Genomic DNA, 25,254 nt, shown 5'->3' with positions numbered 1-25,254 from the left:
ATATGCTTTACATTCATATAAATGTATATGAATACTTGTATTTATGTTTATATTTAACCTTATTGTTTCTCCTCAGAGACTTGGAATGTGTGACCGATGAGCACTAGAAACAGAGCGCCTCTGGATTTGGACAGCCTTCTCCCACAGATACTGGGGACCTGCAGACCTTCCACTGGGAGGAAATCCCTGCTCTTCAGTACGGCTACACAGGCAGCTCACAGCAGCTATTTCTAGACTAGAAATTAAGATGGGTCAGGATTCACCTTTCGGGACTCGGAGCAAGTGCCGTGGCACAGTTCACATCCATACGGTTAAACTCCTTTCATCTCCAGAACAAGCTCACCTCATCCATACTGCTCACTGGTCCATGCCATCCCCAGACTGTTCCTGGGCAACGTCTAAGAAAGCACCACATGGCAGCGGCCAGTGCCATGCCAGAAAGAGCCCATACAATTAAACAGTAGGAATGGCAGTGCCCAGCCCTTTTTAACTTACTAGCGCTGAAGTAGCCAGGAAGGCAAGGTAGGATGTTGCCTCCTAACAGCTGTACACTGCCTCTCATTCCCCACAGGGCAGGCAGAGGGGTGCGCACAGGCAGACATCAAGCGCTATCGATTCACATCCCACTTCACCTTGCAGGGACTTCTCTGGACAGCTATACCCCAGCATGATTTATCAAGTTAAATTCAAAAGGCAGAAAGACAAAAAGACCAAATATAAGGTTGTCTTGTATTGCTTATTTCACCCCTTCTTCCAGTCAGCTGTGGAGACAGGAAGCTTGATACGACCACGCAAACCTCAGAAAGGAATTTATCGTTGTGTGAAAGAACAAATATTAATGGCAAAAGTAATTTGTTTTAAGGTGCCTTTCCAACTGAATGTTTCACTTCTTAGCAGTTGTTTTTATACATGCCTAGTACTACATCTATCTGAATATAGCTATCAATTGCAAACCTACCAGACATATTAAAACAATACAAAATAATTCAGGATAAACACAACAGATAAATAACAAGCCTGATGAAATTCTGAAAAGAATTCTGTTGGGTTTGGGTTTTTTTTCACAATCATTCATTCTGCCTCTCATGGGTTTTTTTAAAGCTGATTTTAAATTTTATGTAGTGGGCATAACTTTCACATTTTGACACTAAGTTTTGGACTCTAAACCGATATGTAACCACCTGACTACTTCTTACAGGTATTCAGTATTGACAAAAACAGTTGTAAAAAGTCAGCATTTCTGAAAATATATGCCACTGATTCAGGTGTCTAAATAAAAATTTAGATGCTAACTGATAAGTGCCCATGTTCAACTGCCTTGTCACTTATTTTTAATGTTGTAACACACCCATGAGCTGTACTTTACTCCCTGGTTATGCATATGCAGCACTTGACTTAAAAAGGCCTCAAACATATCTGACACTATAATGTTCTTTGTTGAAGCTGTAGTCAACGGAGTGCAACTGAATCCTGCAAAACGGGTTTTCATTTGCATATTTATAACAGATATTACATAAAAGGCTTTGTGATCTATAGTTCAAAATCTGTGAATACCAGAGGCCTCTCAAGCATAATCTGTCAGTAAAAAACAGCTGAACACCAAGGATCATTGTGGCCTTGTAGACTGTGTTTGAGGAGAGAAAATACAGAGTTGCTTAGAGAGCTGATCCCATTAAAAAAAAAAAAAAAAGATCATCACATTCTTTGTAGTGGCTTTGTACGTGATGCTGATTGTGTTTTCCTGGATGACAAATTTCCTGTTACAGAAATAATATCATTCTATGTGCTATCACCACCAAGCTCTAATTTAATTGCACTGATGCAAATGCTGTAAATTCAGCAACATCTCAGAGACTGCTTGTGCTTATACACAGATGCATCCACACAAATTTCCTTTCATTGGCTTTCATTCAAATCAGTATTTTCAAACTACTGTATACCAGCTGTGTATTTTAGTTCATGCTAATGTCAAGGAAATCACACTACGGAAAGACTTCATACTCACTACCTCTGTTCTTAAAAGAAAGACACAAATAATTTTAACAGAAATTGGATAGAATTGAATTGAATAGAATCTTAATAGAAACTGTAATGTTGGCAATATTTTTTCTATAACCCAGGAGAAAGCACATGCTTACATTTTAAAATACACTTAAGTGCACTGCTTGACCATGTCCTTAAAGGATAACGCTGTATAAGTTTCTAAAACAGTTAAAGATACTCTTTACAATGCAGATGTATTTAAATACTTTCCACCAATAGCAAGCTGATATATTGTGTATATCTACTCTATTAGAGTATGATACATCTGCTGACTACAACTGCCAGGTAATGGACAATTAAACAGACGAATACCCTTTTTCGTGTCTTCTCCTTTAAAAAGGGCCTTATAACTGTGTAGAGGGCATGGATATACCACGGCTGATTGACGAAATGTATTCCTCCAAATCGAGCTGGAAAGCTGTCCTGTATGTCACAAAACAAATACATACGATGTGAGTTGACTCTTAACAGAAGTTGCACACACATCAAATCATTTTTTTTATGCTGAATGCATTTTAATAATAAACCTTAAACAAGAAGAAACATGCTTCAAAACCTCAGTTTGAACTTCCTCTCAGTTGAGTTCCAACCTTCCACACCAAGCAGCAACACACCCTGGAGGGAGCGGTGAGGAAGCATGCTGACAGCTATGGTGCTCGAATAAAAGCACGGCATTTCTAACCTCCAGAAATGCTTTAAACAATTACGATTTGCCCATAAACCATCTATGCAATATATTTTTTTCTTCTTCACTCCTACGGATTTCATTCATTTTTAATAGTAACCATCTCAACTCTCCCAGTGTCATTGAAGAGCACTAGAAATGTCCCTCTGGTTTCCACCTTAAAAAGAAAGTGTAAATCTAAACTACTATTCAAAATGTCTCCAATATTATTCACTCTTCATAAAACTGAGAATGCATTAAACATTATGCATAAACTGTTATGCAATATCCATGACAGTAATTCTTGTCACATAGTCAGAGGCATTCTGGGAGCTTAAATGCAAGGATAGCATATCTGTATTGAAGCAATGACTTTTCCTTTTTCTTACTGAAAAACACAGGGAGCAGACAACTCACTAGGAAAGATTCTGATCTGCATTTTCAATTTCTAAGTCAGCAGAATATGCCAAAGGATTTGGCAGTTTGAAGAGGGCAGCCACTCTGTCCTGGAATACTATTGCCAAATTCATTGCGTGTCCTCATTTTGTCTTTGCCTGGTTGATCATATGCTCAAACAATGCAATAAGCTGCTGTCGTCTCCTATGTTGCCTGGAGTTGCAGTACTGAGCAAGAAAGCAAGAGGTGTAAACAGGCATGTAAACTGACGCACGTCCCCTTTTGTTTTCACAGGTTATGTCAGAACTTCCTCACTGTTTAGGTATACAGACTTATTAAATGAATGGCTTTCATTTGAACCTTATTCAACAAGTGGTCCACTCTAGGCAGCCATGGTAGTCACTTCGATCAAAACCAGATTCCTCACAGCAGCAGAAATTCCAATCTCTGGCTTGACAATACAGGTACAAACGAGGACATGCTTCCTAGCTACACCTCCTCCTCCTGTGTGGATGCAGTAAAGGCAGCTTCAGGTGTGTGTCAGTGGGATGGAGGCTCAAAAGGAGACAATCAAATGGTTAGACGGGGCACTCTGTGCAAACAGACATATTTTGTCCTTTCTGGAGACAAGACAGCAGGCCATATAGAAGCATCTAACAGTCTAGATATAATCCACAAAGCACCATTTGAAGCATACTGATTTAAGGTCATACAGCACACAGTAAAAAAAAAGGCCAAGAAAAAAATCATAAGCTATATCAACCAATCAAGAACTGTCACATAAGGAAGGCAGGAACTGTAGGAAGGAAATCTTTAATGAAATGTTTCCACATAGGAACATACTTTGAAAAAATGCATGTGCCAAGCAACCTCCTTAGTTCTGCGAATGCGTACAGAGCTGTGGGAATAATGAAACCAGAAGTCACTTGCTCCTCTCAAAAGTACCATTCAAATACTGGCAGGCACTCCTAACCCAGGGGGTCTTTACATCAGGGTGCCACCTGCCTCCAAATTGCAACAACTTGGTGGATTACCAGATGAAATATTTTCCATCAAGGAGGCAACGCCTTAACAATAATCTACAGGGAGGATGACAGCTACAACACACACTGGTAACATCTGGCTGGCCACAGCACAACAGTCCATGCAATTAACAGTCTATTTTACAGATTTTCTCCAGAAATGTTTCAAGGCTACAACAGCCTTGAAATAAAACAATCCTATTGAAAGACTGTGCTACAGAAGCCTCATCTTGCTAAATGCCTAGCTCCTGTCAGCACTGACTAAATGTCAAACACGATGGTTGATAATTCAACATGTAATTCACCCCGTTCAATATCGTAAATCCCAAAACACCATCTTGAGAACACAACCTCTGATGTACAAAAGGTAGTAAATTATGTCCCTATCACAGCAATCCAATGAATCCATTAGGAAGAATACATCATTGGATGACACCTTAACCTTTAGTTGCAGGAGATACCATTCATCTACAGAAGGCTGTGTTTATTTGGTTTATCATGGTTGCTGGTCCAGCAAAGAAGTCCGGTGCAGCATGCTGTGTACCACGCACAAAAGAGCATACACTAGAGCTGCAGAAGGCATCTTTTGGTAGTTTCATCTAGATGCCTTTGAAGATATCTTCAGACTTAACTCTGGAATGGTAACTGTGTTAAGCCTCATGGGGGTCAAACACTTTTTATAATGTAGGCACTATGGAAGACAGCAAAGCAAACCAGCCATTCCTGGCTGCATGCCTTCTTGCATGATTTTATAAGCTTTTAAATTAATAAAAGGATCCCAAAACTTACACACACCAAGTTATGAAATGTTTGTTCTTTATTGCTCAAAAAATGTCTCCCACAGAAACTGGGGACGATTTGTGAATGAGAAGATCTCAATAGGCAAACAGCCATGCACACACACAGACTCAGAGCCGAGAGCCAAAGGCATTTGTATTCTACTGTGGGCTCAGAATGGATGACTTGTCAATACTCGGTTATTTATAAAGATATTAAATTTCTAGCAGATAAAAGCAGTATCTTCAGAAAGTACCACTTTGACCCTTCCACTATCTTTTTCTGAATGATCCTCAAATAGAAGACACCACTTGATATTAAAATCCAATTTGTCTCAGTGTTTTTCAGCAAGTCAAAAGGCATTTTCCAGAACCAACTAAAGAAGTTGGGTATTTAAGAATTTCTGTGAGTGAACTGCCCAAATTCAGAAGCACTTCCTAAGGTGCAAGTAGGAACTCCCAAAATTTGTGCCCAGAAGGAGAAAGGGTGATTTGGTCAGAATGATCCTGCATTGTACACAGTGCTGGGACTAGAATTCAAAAACTGCTGAATGCAGACCCAAAACCCAGTCTCAACAGCACCTGGTCAGAAAATAAAAAAACGGAATAAGCAGCTACAACTGCTAGAGAAACAGGTGTCAGAAGGTCATCTGGCTCTTCTCAGACTTATCTGACTTCCGCATGGGGATTTGCCAGACAGATGGCCATCCTACACAAACAGCAGGTAGGAATTTCTTCCAAACCACTGATTCTTGTGGGTTTTTAGGTAGATTAAGTCACAAGCGTGGTGGCAGTCAGAACTGCCTCTGTAGACATATTGCACTTCAACAGGAAAGCCTGTAACCCATGAATCACATGAATTTTAAGTAAAAGGAATCCCATGCCAGGAAACAGTAATAAATGGAGATCAGCCACGGAGTGAGCTGTGCATTTGACTGGAAAAGTAATAAACCTGATGGGGTATTACCAAACCACTAAAAAGGACTAATTATATATACACAGTGTGTGGGGTTTTTTAGCGTTCACAATAACCTCTGTTTATGCAGCAGAACACAACCTAAGCATGCCTCTGATGAATGCAGTTTAGGACATGGCCACACCACAGACACAGGCAAGCAGGTAGTTACTATTAGGGACCACAGTCCTTGTGATACAAGGCTTACAAGTGACAATTAATAGTGGGCTGCCAAGGAAGAGGGAGACCCCTACACTACTGTTTGCAGGACTGGGCGACTACCAGTGCACGGCAGTAACTGACCTCTCCTCTAACATCTGTAAGCCAGTGTTGGAGAATGATCCCAAGCAAACTGCCTCACCGGGTTTCCATCGCTGATGACATGGTTCTGCTCACTCACAGCACAGCAGTTTTACCTCTCTGCCACACATAATTTATCCGACCTGTCTCCACAAGCTTCCTCTCCAAGGACCCAGCTGCTGTTGCCTGCTACCGCCCTTGGCACATGCTAAGAAGCCAGGTTTCTACTTGCTGGGCACCACATCCCACCCTGTGCTGAACTCAGCCACCACCTGAGCCAGCTCTCAGGGTTTCATAGAGGGTCCCACTCTCCACTGTGGCCAGCAGAAACTCTTACAGCACATGTAGTAACAGCAAAACCAGTATATGACATTTTCAACAGTACCTAAGAGAGGAAAGTGCCAAATTCTGCTGAAAATCAGTGTGAGACTTCTTAGTGGTGTCAGAACTGTTATCATAGAGATAATAAAAATGACCCACCTTTTTCATTGTTACCGAATAAAAAAATTAAAGAACTTCTTAAAGCCCACAGCATTCTCCACTACTTGGGTATTGTGTCTACATTTAAACCTCTGAAGTCTACTGAAGAATTACCTCCCCCAGCTGAAATCAGTACTGGAGTCAAATTTGTTTGTACAGCTCTTAGAAGTGTAGTCTTAGAAGCTGCTGGAGCCACTGTGTGCCCAAAGGTGCATTGGCAGCCCAGTCACATCAGGGCCTCACGAGTGTGCTGGACACCACCTGCAAATAGCCCGTTGGAAACACCTTGCCACATACTAACACTGCAAGAGTGCTTGGGCACACATGCTCTGGGGTCATGTTTGAGGGTTTGCTGTCCTTACAGGCAGTGAAATTGCTTTTGTGGACAGTCTAGAGGCATCCTTCAAAGGACTGTCTAGACAAATATAATGAACTGTGTTTGAGTGCTGTGATGAATTCAGGCCGTAGCATCTGCAGGCGACAAGAGGCTACAGAGTCAAAACTGTGAAAACTATATCTTCATAACAAAAATTACAAGTTCAAAGATAGCATATGAAATTATTAGCATCTTCAATGTCACTTAAAAGTTATTCCTGAAGGTAATAAACTCAGGTCTCCTCGAGCTAATTCAAAAAAGTCAAGCACTTCAGGGAGAAAAAAAAATCACTACGATGAACCAAAATAGTATCTTCATAACGGAAAGCTCCACTAGAAAGACTCTGAAACATTCTGTCTGATGCAAGATGCAGCACAACTAAACTTAATTTTTAGGATGTTAAAGAGGAAACTATGGAAAATCAGAGAAATAAAAGCTCTGATTAGAAGGAATATTTCGCTTCCTTAGTACTACAAGAGTTGAATTACCAGAGGAACCAAGAGCCGTCCACATCAGGAAAGGAAACCCAAGTCTTGCTCCCAAACTGTAGCTTTCACTGAAGGTATGAAAGAACAAGGCATTCCTAATACCAAACTTCCTGCAGGCATCCATCCATGACAAGGGTAATTGGAATGTCTCAAAACAAATTAACCTGTGTGTCAAGACTGATCACCTGTGCTCAAGGCATGACTTTAGACTGGGACCATATCCAGTGGTATGGTAGGATGATGAAGAGACTGAAAAGTGTATTTGTGGAGTCTAAAAGAATCTGGATTGTTTTGTTTACGAAAACAAATACTGGAAGGTAGATGCTATCTATAAACACATTAGGGAGAATAAATGAGAGGTGAGGAAAGACCCTTTCAAAACAAAGGACAACGCTGACACCCAAACAAATGAGAAAAATCTCACCATGAACACAGCTGGACTGGAAATTGGTAGACAGCTTTGAATCATCAAACATCCAACAAGTTTTTGGGGGGAATAAGCAACCTAACTCATTTTGAGACAAAGATTACTAAATTATGAGGAAGTTGAGCTTCAGGTTGTCTGTAACAACAGGAGACTTCACCTCTGTCCCTCTCTGTTAAAGCTCTTTAAGGTTCAGATCCAAAAAAAATTTCAGGTTTCAATGGTGGTGAAATTTGGCTTGATCCCTGGAATAGCTGCGTTAGTGATTTCCTTCTGTGAGACTACGACGTTGTTCTCTCCTAGCTTGAGCTTTTCATTTTTACTAAACAATGTTGACCATTTCTAAGACAAACAAAAAGTGCCGAAATAAATTTTTGTTACTGTGTTCAACCAAAAGAGCACTACCTAAAGGCAAATTAACATCATTCAGTGACATTCCTACAAAATAAGATTTAATTATCTAGAACTGGATGTTGTCATTTTGTTAAGAAGCTTCCAGTGAAGCAATCTGACTTTTGGCAGTCCTCCTTTTCATTTCTATTAGTCATTTTATCTTACAGCTCATATAGAAATATGTTAAATTGAATGAGATGAGGAGAGAGATGGTATCCATCCAGTGAGAATATTGCTCTTTTTATTGAAGTATCTGTTTTAATTTCAAATAATCTTCCATCTTTCATTTCAATATGCTACTCATAAAAACTATATATTGGTTAAATTAATTAGATCGATATGGATTTAAAAGCCATCTGACCACATGTGTCTGCATGTTTATATATAAATATAATAAAATAAAAAATCTACATAGATTTTGTGCTTCCACTGTTTGGATAAAGGGCTCAGATCACTCTCATTTTTTTAATTAGATGGGCTTGATAAAATATTTTCTATAAAACCTCTCATTTTCATTTGGAATTACTTTATTTTTGCAAATTAACTTCAAGAGGTTTTGGCCTGATTTTTTTAGAAGTTTTAATTAGACATTGTGTGAAATTCTTTTAGCATATTTTGCTTGTTTTGACAGGGGCTTGGGGTTTTGGGTATTTTTTTTCCCTTGGCTCATTTGTTTAGTTTGAACCTGGAAAAACGAAGGTTTTAATTTTAAAGAGGAAATGAAAAGTGCTGTTTTCCAAGGACAATTCTGTCTTCAACTACAAACACTGTCTCTTTTTTAATTCTAAGTAACACTTCATTTGGAATGTGAGATATTAAAAAGGGGGGAAAAAACCCAAAACTTTTTTACAGTGTGATGCTGTTTCCAAATTGGCAATCAGAAAAAACAGTAAAAAAGATGGTAGAAGTAGGTTCTTCTATACTGTTTTCTTTTCCTGTGATGAAAATAATTCTTTACAATAGGCAATTATCAGATGGTGAGTTCTTCTATGGAAATTCCCATGGGGAAAAAAAAATCCATTTTCCAAGCAGCTTGCGAATGTCTTACTAAATTAAGATTACAGACAAATGGAAAAAACACCATACTGCAAACTGCTGTGCATAAATATAGTAACAATAGTTTCATAACGCTGGTGGAATAAAAATAATGCTGGAAATTACTGTTCATAAAAATGCCACACTCAAATTCCTGAAGGCAAAAGTCTTTGGCCAGGGACTGTATAGGAGGAGATGAAATGCCACACCAGCATCTCAGCTTGTACGACCCTCGTCCTGAAGTCACCCTCTTTTAGTCAGTGAGGCTATCCCGATGCCCAAACAGCCCTTGGTCTCTGCTGAAACCACTGACCACAGGATTACTGACATGATGCTTTTCATCATGCAGAAAGCCTCCCACAGCCCTGAGGCCATTTCAAAGAGGAGCATCAGTAGTTATCAGTAGCCCCCGCCTTGTGCCTGACCACTTCCAGGCTAAATAGTACTTTATCTAGAATTGCCTTAGGGGAGCTACACTTATTTGTTCTGTTTTATTCAACCAAAATGTGATCTCTTGTGCTACCTCACATTTCCTTCATAGCAGAAGGAAGGAATGGAAACCTTAGGATAATGTTAAGACAAGGACTGAAAGAAACAATGACAAGGCAGAAACCATAGAAATGAGATAAAAGTGAGGAGCAGAGGAAAACAGGAGAGATTAAATTAAAATTAATTCAGGGAGGGATATAGAGAAATTACTATGATGCACAAGAGAAAAACATATTAATCGTGTTCCTTTTCTAGCCCCTCTTCAAAACTTGCACAGAAAGGCAGGGAAAGAGAAATGTAAAGTATTCCTACAGGGAGGACCCATGTTTTACAGTCACATGCCAAGACTGGTTTTGCAGACCTAAACTAAAATAGGGTAAGTAAATACCAAATCTTGGTATGCCTTCCATATAATTTCTGCGTATCATCCCAACTGACGATTTCCCAGAAGAACCAGAGCCAACTTATGGATTTTTAATTCTGGATTGGCTTCAGCCAAAATTTGCAAGAAGCTACATCGAACTGACTATCCTTAACAGTATATCAGTATACCTGTACAGGCAACGGGGCGCACAGGTCTGCAGATGGATAGGGTGAACAGGGATACTGCACAGAGGCAAAAATGCACGTTTCCTTGTTGTGGCAGCTTTCAAACAGCATTGCATAGTTTTGCAGTGCCAACAAGTTACTGAGTTAAAAGATAACTCTTCAACCAGAATACTCACTTTTTTCCCTGGAAACAGAGAACTAAACTGTTGCCTACAATTTTATGACCCAAAGCTCCTCCAAAAATGAAACTCTCAGTTTCAGACAGGATGCATTAAAATTGGATTACCACTTTATCATTTTCAATTTACAATAATACAATAGACTGAAAACTGTAGTGATTTAAGAGTTATTTCATGAGCCATATGTTTCCTCATACTATGAGAAATCAATCTCTATCACTGCAGTAGGCACTAAGAGCAGTAATCGTTTTAGCCATCTAATTTTAATCTGTCACTCTATGCAAATGAGAGTCCTGAGAATTGAACTGAAGTGTAAAATTGGAGGGATAGTGATTTGAGAAAAATCAGCTGAGGACAGCCACTGAGATCTAGAATGCAGCATAATTAAGCTTTAAATTACTGGGGAAATTGAATAACTGACTTGAGATCCATTAATAAGTATTATATTTTATTAAAAGTAGAGGTATCATGAACTATGCAGCATACAAATGTTCAAGAGGTCAGTTCCCACCAGTACAAAACAATTTCCAGTTCCAAAAAGTGTTCCAATGTCTTTGTCATAGTACAGAATGGAGATTTATTTCAGCCTTTCAGCTTCAAGGAAGCCTCAGTCTGAATTGCTCAGCTACACTTTATCTTTACAAAGGTGCTTGAAAAGATACGGCTTCCTACGAGGTAACCCCACCTCAGCTTCCATCTTCTTCTGCACTGCTGAATGACTGCTGATGGTACACACAGGTAAAATGCTCCTGGGAGCCCAGGGAGTTTCAATATTGTTTGAGGGAGAACTGTCATTCCGGTTATTACTCTGGAGGATCGTAAATCAGTTGTTGAATTCTAACTTCAGCTATCAATCCCCTGTCTTTGTAAAGCCGTACAAGCATGGCTGTCTCTGTGTTAGCTGCTACGAAGGAAACCCTGCCAGTAAAAAACAGAGATTCACAACAACTGGGCAAATAAATAATTATTTGTTTTATCACACATATCTAGGACAAAGCAAATATGTTTATTGTGCTATCAGTATGTGCCAGTAATGAATAAATGTGATGGTAGAGTCTATCCTAAAAATCACACTTTTGGAACTCTTGAAAATTCATATCCAAGGAGTTGGAAGATCAAAATCAGAAATGCAGATCTCTTCTTGCTAAGATAAAAGTGGAACCCATGTGAATCTTTTCTCAGCAAGAGAAAGTAACAGTAGCCTCATTCCACATTACATGGATACCCACAGAGAAAAAGAACTGAACACTGAAACCATCCGGAGTGCCAGGTCCAGTGCTGGGCTCCCCACTATGAAGCAGACAGGGACATACTGGAGTGAGTCCAGCAAAGGGCCATGAAGATGACTAAGGGATTGGAGCATCTCTCATATGAGCAGAGGCTGAGAGACCTGGGAATGTCCAGCACGGAGGAGAGAAAACTCAGGGGGATCTTGTCAATGTGTATAAATACCTGAAGGGAGGGTATAAGAAGCCAGAGCCAGACTCTTTTCAGTGGTGCCCAGTGACAGGACCAGAGGCAAGGGGTGCAAATCAAAACACAGGAGGGTCCTTCTGAACATAAGGAAACCATGTAATAGTGCACAGTTCTGAACAATTCAGACACTGATGAAAAATATAAAATCCCTGAGGTTACATGAGGTCTTTTTAGCTGATATTTTCCAAAAACACTTCACTTCCCAAAGCTGTGCTACTTTTCTAGTTCATCATCAGCCAAAGCAACCAATGTGATGACATACTTCTCAAACTAAATAAAAAACTGATTTGCAGGTAGATGTTAGTATTTACCCTATGTAATGTACTCAAGCTGCTTGGCTTGCTTGAGATCACTCATCTTTTCATCACAAGTGACTGCCAAAAACGTGCATGGCTTACTCCACCTAAACGAAGGCTTACCCTACTTGAAAACCCTGAAGCTTCATGCATCACACTCTCTGAACCAGGATCTACAAAACATAGCCACTGCCAACCTGTCTGCACAACACTGAACAGGCTCAGTTTCCAAAGGCTGGGAACGAGCTGCTGCCCCAGTTCTGGCTCAACACCCACCTGTGAGCCCAGCTTTTCAGAAATGTCACAGAAGGCAACGCAGGCAGCTCACAGACCAGGGAAAGCCTGCAACACAATTAACTCCATTCATTAAAAAAACCTCTAGGAAAGAAGTTCAATTTCCATTTTGAGGCTGACTGTTTACTGCTACACTCTTAGCTATACCAACCTAATAAAGGGCGGTTACATCTGAAAGTATGTCTTTTTCCAAATATAGCATTGTTTAACAAAAGATATTGCTGTTGCATATGCAACATCTTCAAATGTTTGTAACTATAGTTTGTAAAATGTTTATTGCTCTACTGTTAAAATGTTATTCAAATTGTAGCATCTTAAGTCCAATGCAGTATACGAAAACAGTGTATCCTATTTTTTACACACAGCTTAAGAATGTGCACAAAAAGATCCTACTTCCCTCTCCTTCCTTTCTATTTTTCTGACTTGGCCACCTTCTGATTTGCAGCCCTCTTCTACAGCATGGCTTAAATTTTCTGCTTTCTTATATTACCGGCACTCCAACGTTAGTGGTTGAATCTAACAAGAGAATTAAATCCCCAGTACGGGGACGATGACATCTGGCATGCCTGAATGGACTTAATGGAAGGGAGAGACACCCTGTTGGCTGTCGCTTGCTTCCCATCCATTAGCACCGTACACTGCAGCATGCCGTGCCGTCCGGCACACACATGCTATTAGTCACACAACCGTGCAACCATCACCCACTTGTCATTCATGCTACAGCTGCAAATGCCCCTGCTGTGACCGCCACGTGTACCTCAAAAGGAGCCTGAAAATACAGAACTCCTCACTTCAGTGAGAATATCATTAAAGATTAAACCTTAAACAAGCTTCTACCCCCACTTAACTGAACAGTCAAGAGTCATTCCTCAGAAACTAAGAAAACTGATGTATGACAAGCTGAAGCAAAATCAGAGCCAATGTTAATGTAAGTAGACATACCCTTTTCCAACCTGTCCATTCGCAAAGGGATGCAGTTGTTGAGGGTATCTGGAGAGCATGTCACAAAGCTCTTGCACCTCTACAAAGAATAGTTTAAGCAAGCAAAATCTTCTGTTAGGTACTAACAGGTGTGGGGTCACAGCAAAAGACAAATACAGACCCAAAGTGTACATTTGCTAGACATAAGGTATTTCCAACTGCCAATGAACAGAACTGCATCAAAATCTAAAAAGAATGTGTCAAATAGAGTGTGTCCGTGTCTGTGCATAAAAATCATTATGCCTCAAACATCAAATTAATCTCTTAAATAATTTATTACCATGGATAATTTGTCAGCTTCCAGTAGCCTATTCACTTTAATTTAAAATAGATTTAAGAGCTCAGACTATCAGCGTAGGACAAAAAAAGGAAGGCATTTCCTATCTAGGAACCAGAATCAGTTCTTTGTGTCCTACTGGTAGATCAATTATGTATTAGAGCTGCTGCTGCTTGACTTTTAATCCACATTAGTTCACAGACCTTGAGCAAATTTGATGTTACCATATTAAAAAGGGAAAGCCCTAGAATAAGCTATACAGAAAAAAAAAGGAAAACAGATCAAGCAAGGGGCCAATTAATCAGCCAAATGCCGGCAATGGAGAGACAGGCTACCTACTGCCAGCACACAGGGAAATAAGAAATGCACAGATAATTCATTTAAATTCCCTTAAATGTAATAAATCCCACTTGGAATAACCATAAGATCATTTTTAAAATGTTGCATTGCTACCCTTCTTTTTGGCAATTCAGGCAAAGAAAAAATATATATATGTATATATGTGTACATTGTAGTACTATAGATTTATAATACCTGTTCTCAGCCAGAATGAACAACATTTCAAGCCACATTCTAGATATCAGACACCAGCTGTATGCCTAGCCATTTAAAGATCCTGGCTGTGTATTTACTGAACTAGGTAATTTAAAGCAGTACTCCAGTCAGCTTTGCTCATTTTGGAGCCCAGCTGATAAATCTTCACACATAGCTGAACCATTAAAAAGTCTTCCATTTTCTGAACCCAAATTCCTGCATCATCATATCCACTACAGCCTTTCAGCACTAAAATTAAAAGCAGCATGAATATTTAAGTGTCTTGTGATAAGAATGCAGGAGCTAAATCTGCCTGTATACAAAAGGCAAAGGTAACCTTAGAATTTGCATTCACTGAAATACAGGATGGAGGGGAGGAATGCAGATGTAAAAAAAAGGGGGGGAAATCATCTCAAAATGCTTGCTAGCTATTACTACTGCCCTAGGAGCTGTAGTTTGAGTGCTCTAAGCTTCCATTTCCTTACAAAGACAACATTATTTGGTTGAAATATTTTTCCTGCGATGCACAGTAGCCTCTCCTGAAGACAGGAACAGATACAGCCTAGAGGTAAATGGGGACGTGAGGTGTCTGAACGCTCCACTCAATACTGGCAGCCTTCCCCAACTGAAACATTTCAGTTTTGACCCATTTGATATTTGTCTACGGAAAGAAAAAAACCTCTAGAAGGCAGACACTTTACATAAACATTTTCATTTAGTCTTGATGGAAAATTTGCGACTCTTCTTAGAAAGGCTGTAGTGTCAAAAGTTATAATGTTTCTGCTTAAATTTTTAAAAGAAATACAATGCCCTTGGTTTTGTGTGTATGAATGCAGCACCTTGGAGCTATACTAACAGATTCCACTCTGTTATTTGCTGTGATCATACAAAATGCAAGCTTACGCCAGGATCAGAAATTGAGTTTCATGCAGATCTGATGTGGAGAGTTACGTGATGAAATAAACTACATGCAAGCACTATACATGTGTCCCAAGACATCCTTGGTGTTCAAACCGATTGCTTTGTTATTTTGAGCTGTTACACTGCTGGAAACTCCATCGCCCAGTTCTGTGACCGTGACCAACCTCACCTGCAAAGCGAGGCCATGCAGGTTAATCTCCAGGTGGAAGCCGCAGTGCTGCACGACCGTGGTTGGCACTTCAGTAACTGGTTCCTCTGCTTTGGACTCAACTCTGCCCCAAAGCTCCAGCAAAATTGAACAGGCTTGGTGTGCTCACTGGAGCTGCCAGCTTTCAGCAGAAAAAAAGCAACTGAGGTCTTGACCACTTCTGGTTGTATAAAGTCCCATGGTGCCATCATAGAAGAAGAAGTATTAACCCCAATGTCTTGGTCAAATAACAACTCAAGTAATCTCATTCTGCCTATCTAAATTCTCTCTATACTTTCAGCTGACTCTAGCATTTTTACTGCAGCATCCAGCTACCTCAGTGTCATCAAGCATTGAAAAACACCAGACATGACAATTTATTTGATGCAAGATGTGATCATGTCATCACTACAAACACTTAACACTGAAAAGATTCATAAAAGTTAATAGCAAGTGGGTCTGCTCAGCACAACTCTGTGACGTTCCAGTCCTGCCCCACCAGCCTTGAAAGGGTGAGTGCAAAGATCTCCGAAGCAATGGTGTTCTTCATATACAGCTCACTCACTTGAGCTCACTGGGGACTTGCACTAGTTTGACTGCATCAGGTGTACGCCACAATCTCTGTCTGTGGAGACAGGCCTTGCTCTATTAAAACGTACCAGAGGAAATACCAAGATACACAAAATAATGTTTTACAAAACCCAAGCAGTGTCTATACCGGGCATTTAACAGTACCTAGAAGCATTCATGGAGGAGAAACTCAATTATCTATACTGTGAAACTGTTAGAGCAATTCAAAGCCACCTAGCACTCTCCCAAACAATTTGGAAGGTAGCACAAATCAGGTATCATTCCCCAAATCCTCTTTGGATGTAGCTATCTGTTTAGGATAACAAAACTTTAATAGCCAGGACGTAGCCACTCCAGCAGTAGGGAGCAGCCCTGGGCATGTCTGGTTTATTAGTACAGACATAGTTACACTCTCTTAGAGACATTCTCCACTGGCAGCTGCCCATTATAAAACAGCAAGAAACCCATGAATATATGAAGTAATTTAAAATTATTATGTCTCATACAAAGCAGACATACTCTCTTTCAAACCTAAGCTATAGACCTTTTAAATTCTATTGATTACACAGATTAAACCTTTTAAATACCACTAATTAAACAGAGTGGCTACTCAAGCACTATGAAGTCTATTGTGTAAATACGTATTAAGGAGTCCTGGGAGCTGTTTCCATCCACTGTAGGGACTTCTACTGAATATCTTTTTTTTAAGAAAATTAGTATCACACAAATGCTTCTGTTCATTTTGCCTGTTGTTTAAACTTTTGTTGTCCACATTCCGTATAGTCTGAAATGCAGACTAGAAACGGCTGCAAGATATAAACAATTCTCCAGGCAAAATATTTCATAATTATTACTCTCATCCATCAGGTCTTCGCATCCCAGTTCCTTTCCTACAGGACTGAGCAATGTACTGTATATTTAAGATAAGTGTTAAGTAAGTAAATTCTGTCCATATTCCCATTAACTCAGTACATAACTCAAAGGTTTCAACCTTAAAAGACTGGGATCAATAACAAAACTGGCACTTGGGGCAAGTGAGGCAGCAGAAGGAGCCCAGCTCTGAACATCAGCCGCAAGTGAGGGACACCAGTGCTTACTGACCAGCAGATCTCGTGAAAGCACACAGGGGTTTTGGAGAACCTCAGCTACAGCAACATAACTGCTTCTGAGGAGCTAGACTCTACATCAGATGAGAATCAGGCCCAGTCTGATTACACAATTAACAAATCCAAATTAAATAATAATCCACATGTAGGGTTGTAAATGTTGACACATTTAAGACCACATACATGGTCTTAAAAAGTAACACATCTGGGCTGTGAGATTCTCCTTTTTCAAAACAACGTACCTGTCTGGAAACAATTCTCCACTATAGAGTATCTACTGAATGCTTTTTCAGTATAAGAGGCTTCATAAGCATAATAATAAAAACATTTTATTCCCTATCATCAGCAGGGTGAACAGCACAGTCCCAATGGGAATAGGAGCTAGGCTAACAGAGAAGCTGAATTCATAGTAAATAAACAATGTGATCAAGACCTTTTCATGGTTTTGTATTTCACAGAAGAAAAATCGACTTACAAGTATTTTATTTTTTGGAATGAAGCTCTCCCTCATTGTGTTTTTTGACACAAAAGTAAATACAGATGTAGATGCATTCACAAAAAATTAAATTATCTTTTCTAAAGTGCTATTGTTAAACAAGCGGTGACAGATTAATATAACCCAGCATCAATGCAAAAAACTTGCAATGTGCTTTCTGCTAGAGCACCAAGTTTATAAAATAAAAGCATTGTGGCATGATTAGCAGGCTGTATATAGTTTTATATAGTCCACATAAAATACAATTCTTCCCTGATCCGTATCCATCATACTGGGATGTGTTTTTCAGTACTACACAAAGCAGTAAAAATTACAGATGCTATTTACTATCAAAGCATGTGGACAAGTAAGCGCATCATCTACTGTTGCTGCAGATGAAAAGTATTCCTCGTGAAGATCACACTGTGTTGCCCAGGACATGGCTCCCAGCCAGGCAGAGAAGATATTTTTTCTTCCGATGTGGGATCTGAAATAATGCCTGAAGCAAGAATCAAACCAGAAGCCAAAACTCTGAAATTCAAGCAAGTAACTCTCTGTCCGATCTGGCATGCCTAGCTTTGTTTAAATCTGCATCAAATTGACACCAGCTCTGGTGATCTCCGTGGACAGGCGACTGCTGCCAGCTCTCCGAAGCTGCAGGGCTTCAGGAGTGCAGGAGGCTGCACCAGAGCTCGCAGGAGCCTGCAAATGGGCGTAGGGGAAGAGAAAATGTAAAGGCACAGAAAGGCACCAGCATTACGGACGGGAAAGTTCGGACCTCCTGCACTGGAATATCTTGTCTAGCTCAAGAGGATGGAAAAAGGTGGCAGAGCTTTGGATCAGTTTTGGTGAAAGGCACCTGCAGGCCCACTGCAGGTAACCTTTGAGCCTTTTCAGCAAGGATGGAGAGCAGCATTCATTACATGAAATGTGTTAACTAGAAATGTGATTGTTAAAACTAATTAAAGATGTTTGAAAGCTGGTGTTGACTCATCTGTTATGTAATACTAAGGGAAACCAGATCTATTTTAGGACTCTGAAAATGAGGGCAAAGCAAACGGCACACACAAACATGAACCTCCCCCCAACACGCTCACCTGTTACCGGGGAAACAACCCGGAGATTTTTTTCAGCATCAACAATTGTACTCCTTATGACATTTTCTTGCAGTGTCGGCTCCTATTTTCACCCCCTCTTTCTCCCTTCTCCTTTTCTTTAGCATATAAATGCATGACAGTATCTTTCACTATAAAATAATTCACTGTTCATCCCTTCTCTATTTAACTGTAAATGCTCAAGAAATGGGATGCCCTCAATTGCTGCAGTACCCATTTTCTCTGCCTCCTCCCCAGTCTCCCCATTCCATGGAAACTGTCCTCCCCAGGTTTCAATGCTGTAAGTCACCTTTCACCGTCCCAAAGACTTCAGCCCTTATTTGCCCTGTTCTCTTCCCACCGAACATCATCCCTGGAGAGCTCCCTTCACTTACATGCATTTCACTGTCGTCCCTGTGCCGAAATGCACATCCCTCCACTCGTTCTGTCTTCCACAGCCAAGCCTCACTCATCATACTATTGGCTCAAAGCTTACTAACAGCACTGAGCTCAAATTCTCATAGTTTTTATTTTCTGTAGTGTTGCAGCGATCCTCGCAAAGCACTCGGCTAGTAAACTCACATCCTTGGGAATATCTGTAACGTCCTGTTCTCCTCTAACACCGTTGCTCCCACTGCAAGACCAACACTTATCATGTCTTCCCACACACAGAGTTGTGGGGGACCTGATCCTTTTTTTTTTTTACTAGTCTACTTTTTGTTGCTTAAAAATTATTCAGTTTAAGGGTTGGAGTTTTTTGATCAATTTGGGTTTGATGAGTCCAGGGCTGTGAATTTCACTCTGTGTTGAAAGGATCAAACCCCAGAGAGAAAGGACAGGAACACATCTTCCACTAGTAAAAGCAGAGAAGTAAACCAGGCTGACACTATTTGGGTGACCAGAATTGCAGTCTACATGAATCCTGACTGAATCTGACTGAATAGCCTTTTTAGTTTTTATTGTGTGTTCAAAATAAAATCAAACTTCTGAACAATGAGGGGTGGGAAGCGAGCAACACCTAGCCCAACGTGATGCATTAATAGCAAAAAAACTCATTTTGAAATCATCTGCTTTGCAGCAAGACATGTCTCCTGCAATACAATATGTGATCAAAGCAGGTTATGCCCAGGGTTCGCTGCAGAACATGGAACAAAACAAGTTATCCTAAACCAACCTCCCCATCAGCCTGCGACCGATGCAAGCTTGGGAATGCCAAATGAAAAGCCGAACGGCATGCCAGGGCTCCACTCGCTCCGTCCGGCCTTACCTCAGGAAGAGGGACAGATGGTGCCAGTGACTCAGAAGAACGCCAAAAGGCTCCATCTCACAGCAATAACCTATGTCCCAGCCCTGTGACAGTCTGTTATCCATGCAAATGGTATTTTTCGAGGACGTAAGTGTGAACTTGGCATTGGTAAGAAAACACGACAGAGTGCTCTCAGGGACAACTTCTCGTTTTGTGACCTGGGCAAAGATAATTCCATTCTGCACTGTTTCACCAGTGTGCCCCTACGTGTGAGAAGGCAGGGCCTTGGGAAATAATGCTTGGCAACATAAGCTACAGCTTAGTGTACTACTTTTGACTAAGTTAAAATTGTCAAAAACCTTTCCAGGAAGGAAAAGCCTCAGGGAAAGCATAAAAGCTTTGTAAGCAAGACTTCATGACTTTAAAGGAAATCAATCCCAACTTTAAAATCTGTAAAAAAATAACCAGATTCTGCTTTTCTATTTTCTGGTTTTTTCAATTAATGTATTTGCAAAATAAAACAAAGCAGTTGCAGCTCTGTTCCCTACTGCCTCTTTAAAATCTTTTCCATTTCCAAAGTGTAAAATTATGCCTTTCCCATTTCTAGTGCAGAAAAACAAAGATGAAATTGCAATTGTACTTCTTTTCCCAAAAAGTAGCCACGCCACAGAGTGAACAAACACAGGGAAGCACTGGCTCAACATCTGGTCCCAGTCAGGAGCCAGGACTGATTAAGGACAAGGAAACAGGGGACAGAGCTCTGTATTGGTAGACCAAGACCTGGGCAGAAACGAACTGCTGAGAAGACCTGTGCCAATAACAGCTACAGTGATGGTATTCTTAGAGGCATAATGCTGTAATGACATAAGTACCTTAAGGTTCACGGGGAAGAAGAATTTTCTCTTCTTCAGAATGAGAATTCTCAGCACAGAATGAGACAGTTACATATTGACCCAAACTGCTATTTTGGGACGTTGTTCCAAAACGAAAGTTTTAGATGACACCTTTATGTCCCTCAATAGTGACACAGATACTTCCACTCTTCCAGTCTCAGCTCAGCGCAACAAACGCTCGGGGCCTTGTCAGTCAGAACCCGGTTTCCATTTCCCCTCCCAACTCTGAGCTGTTTCTCAAAAGACCCTCCGAATCCACTCTCCTTCGCAGGGGCCCCAAAGCACTCTGCCCTCTGCCCCTGTCTCTTCCCTCCCCATGTGTCAGCCTGGGCACCCACCTCCACAAGTGTGAGTTCAAACACCATCTTTGTGCTGGTAGCTCACATGGAGACTTCTCTTCTCCAGCCCCCTCCTACACAATAACTTAAAATCGCAGCCTGTGGCTCTGAAAAATGTCCACCTTTTAAGCCCAATGTAACTAGAGGAAGAGCTGCTAAACTTGGCACCCTTACCTCCGTTCTCAAACGCTGCACGTAACAGAGCCGAGCCATTCGTCGTATTCAGGCCCCAGTGTCATATTTGACTTTGATCTCTCTCAACCACCACACATCTCACCTCTGTTTACATCTTCCAAATTCTGCTTTCATGGTGTTGCTTAGACAATATACATGGCTGAGAGAGTGTGCTCACCAATGCAGCAAATTATCTTTTTTTTCCAAAAACAGAGGCTTGCCTTTTTTTTTCAGAGAAGACATCAATGCTGCAAATGCATGTTTTTTTCATCTCAGTCCTCCTGTCTGCTTTCCTAGCCTGTGATTTAATGAAAGATTAAAGACTAGCTTATGAAAGTTCACCACAGCAACTGCTGATGTCATTGGGAATTGGATTCCCAATTGGGGCTTAAAGAAAGATGAAGACCGTATTGATAATTGACAATAATTCCAACATTATTCATCTAGCTAATTAAGCCACACCTCCATGCCACTACATATACTCAAAACTGAATGAACAGAAAATGTAGCACCATTAATATGCTTAGGTATTGGTGTTATATAAATTTAGCCCACAGAAATTAACTGTTCATGGAAGGTACAGATTATTTACTCCTTTCCATTTAGCAGCAGAGAAACGGAATTATTCATGTAGCTACTTCATGATGCCATGCCTTTCATTATCCTACTGAAAAAAATATGTGCATCCTTCCTCAGAAAATGAACTTAAGCACTGTATCTCACATGCTGTAAAATGAAGCAAGGTTTTTATCCATTTTTATCCAATTGCAAGCACATTTAAGCATTGAAGGAAAGGAAACATGTTACTAGCTTGGACAGCTTTGCATGTAAGGCACAAGTAGCGATTCTCCCCCTTGCTGTGTTTGCCATCTTTTTTAGAAGAGGTAAAAGTTTTGTGTATGTACAAACACAAGAACAAAAAGCACATTTAAAGTCACCAAAGCGTATGCGTGTTCCCCTTTTGGCTCTTTCTGAGGCAAGTTACTGCTAAAATACCTTTATTGTACTTTGTTACTTGCTCCATCCTCCTACAGCAACCCAAAAGCAGTGTACTGAAAGGCAGTCAGCCCCATGGCATGGAGATACACCCAGTAAAGGGGAATACCTGCCACAAAACCAAAATTCTCAGGGATGGAGCATGGGGGGTTGTTCAGGACTTTAGCAGATATCATGAGGAAAAAATGCAATTAGAGGAGGAAGCAAAGATCCATTACACAGCTTTAAGAAACACTAGCAATGAGTACAAATAGTTATGCTTTGTGTATCTACTGTGGTTCCAAGTATTTGGATGACAGGAATGAGAATGGAGGTAGACGATCACCTTCTCCCTGCATTTAAGTGAAAGCCCTGAGACCTGGGACTGTGCCTGAGTCCTGGACACACAGCCAGGAGGCTGCGCAGTTCTGCTACACAGTGTGGCTGCCATCCTCAGGGAGGGACATCAGAGCTCATTACAAAAAAGCATAAGGTTGTCAAAGGGGAGCTCTTAAAAGAAGACGTTTACAGTTGCCATATGAAAGTAAAACAATTAATCAAGAAGATTTAATGGGACAGAATATCAACAGGATGAAGAAGAAAATATACAGTAAGGCTCACCTTGCAAGTAAGATGCTGCTCAGTGTGATTTCATTCCTACAACTTAAAGTAAGACCACACATGCTCCAAGTTGATCCTGTGGATCGTCAAATGGATTCATTCTTAATTGGCTTTCCATGCAGCTCTCTTTAAAGGCTTGAGTGCTACCTTCATTTGATACTGCATTGATTTTCTCTGAAGTTTCCTCCTATCATGGCTACCGTGATCAATTGGTGTGCTATAAATAGAGCAGCCAGATTCCTTTCACTGGTCTCATTAAATTGCACCCCTGCTGAATTTCTGTGGGGAACAGAATTGGATCATACTGATAGCAGTAGTATGAAGATGCCCTCAGGTTTTCCAGTGAAAATCAATTGCTCAATATTCCTAACAAAAAGATTTGAAAAGCATGACCCAATGGAGCTCAGCTAATGCCCAAAACATACATCAAACCTTGCTTGCAATTCCGCATCTCTCAAACCCCCAAAGATAAAGGATGGGAAAATAAGTGGTTAAGGGGCTCAGCCAGTTCCTCGCTGATATATAATCCCTCATCAAGCATAACTATTTAACTGCATCCCCTCATAATGGAAATATGTTGCTGGAGGTGTGCAGCTAACCCATATAATTCTTCTGGAAAGTGGAGTAAGGATTCAAGGAGCAACACAGTTGCAAGACACATTTGGTCTGCCAAAGTCACCATGTAATGGTGGTGTGCTCATCGACTAAAACTAGAGGGGACTGATAATATTTGGTGGTATGATATAGGCTAATTATTGCAGGTGTATGTCAGCTATGACTTCAAAAATGTTAATCTTTATTCTATAATGGTATGGCAGTGTAGCTTTTACAGATTTGTTTTAGAAATGACATTTTACTCAATGAGATTGGAAACAGCCATAAAATAGGAAATGGAATTGTCTACTTCGAAACATTCCAAAATCTAATCTGAAGGGCAGCATTTAGGTCTCCACTCTGCCCCACACCCTGCCCTATCCTTTCATAACTATCCTGTCTTCTCCTAACATCCTTTCTGTCCTCTTTTCTCCTCTGTTAAACACTACGCTTCAAAATCTTTTCCGTCTTCCTCCCAAATGAAGCTGCATTTTCACCATAGACTCTCCTGCAGCTTGAAAATCCCTACTGCAATGGCTGGGTTTTTAATTACTGTACTTGAATTACTGAATGTATCCACTGTTTCTGTATGCACTCACTGGTGTCTGGAGTATACTCTATGGGGGTTTTTTTTGTATGAAGGTCTGAAGGATCCATTGCAGACCTCAGAGGACTGGCTGTACCTTGCAAAGAATTTGCAAGAAGAACGCTGGAGAACTACCAGTACTTGATGATTTATCCTAGATCTTCATACTTAGCATGGTGGCTTTCCACCAGAAGATGCAGTGCTCTAAATGATACTTTCAGTCAAATAGCTTAGTGCAGGATGAAGGCACCTCCCAACAATCTCGGAAGATTTTGTGGGTAATAAGGCACGTTCAGTGCAGTATCAGATGAGAATTAATGACAACTGCAGTTTAAACATACCCTTAGGGAGGCCCTCTCCTGAATCACAGCAGAACCACTTTCTCTTTGCAGAAAATATTTTCAATTCGGAAAGTGCAAAGGGTTGAAATCCTGTTCTTAGACAGAAAGCCCTCCCCAAAATTATTCTAACAGATATAACAGATTCTTAAGAACTAACTCAAAAGAGCAAGAAATTAACAAATACATCTGAAAATACAATCTTTAATCACTAATTAAAGATTGCATTTTCCAATGCCACTGTGTGGTATTGGAGTCAGTCCCATAAAATAAGGGGGCTGAATACACATTTTGTAGTCAGAACTCAAGCCTATACTGTGAGGGACAACATAACATGTAACCCACGAGAAACAGCAAGCACCCCGACATAGCCAGAACTGTTCTGGGTGAGATGCTGACATGAGACTTTCTCAGTGTCAGACGCAGGAGTTATAATCAGTTTTTTGGACTGAATGTACACCCAGATTTCCACCAATAGGATGGTATGTGCAGCCACCTCAAATTTCAGCCCATATCCATGTTTGGATATTCATTACGTATAGACAAAACATTAGTGCTCGATCCTTTTTGTTACAGAAACACTGGAAAAGATTACAAGCACTATTTTCCCATTCCACATAATAAAAAGTTAGCAATGTTTTTTTAAGAACTTATTCTGATCTTTGCAAAATATGCAGGAAATGACTGGAGAAATGCATTTTGCCTGGGG

General features: G+C 40.4%; 1 protein-coding gene across 1 annotated transcript in view; it reads right to left on the bottom strand.

Annotated features, from left to right (window-relative positions):
• The window catches only part of CLVS2 (clavesin 2), a 60,321-nt gene that overhangs the window by 14,724 nt on the left and 20,343 nt on the right, over positions 1 to 25,254 (bottom strand). The window contains exon 3 of the mRNA XM_076333508.1: positions 2,356 to 2,466. Coding sequence (XP_076189623.1) covers positions 2,356 to 2,466 — 111 coding nt within the window. The remainder of the gene's footprint in view (positions 1 to 2,355; positions 2,467 to 25,254) is intronic.

This window comes from Aptenodytes patagonicus, chromosome 3 (assembly GCF_965638725.1).
Source record: "Aptenodytes patagonicus chromosome 3, bAptPat1.pri.cur, whole genome shotgun sequence".
NCBI classification, from domain to species: domain Eukaryota; kingdom Metazoa; phylum Chordata; class Aves; order Sphenisciformes; family Spheniscidae; genus Aptenodytes; species Aptenodytes patagonicus.
Note: the sequence above shows the minus strand (reverse complement) of the source record. Positions and strands in the feature narration are given on the sequence as shown.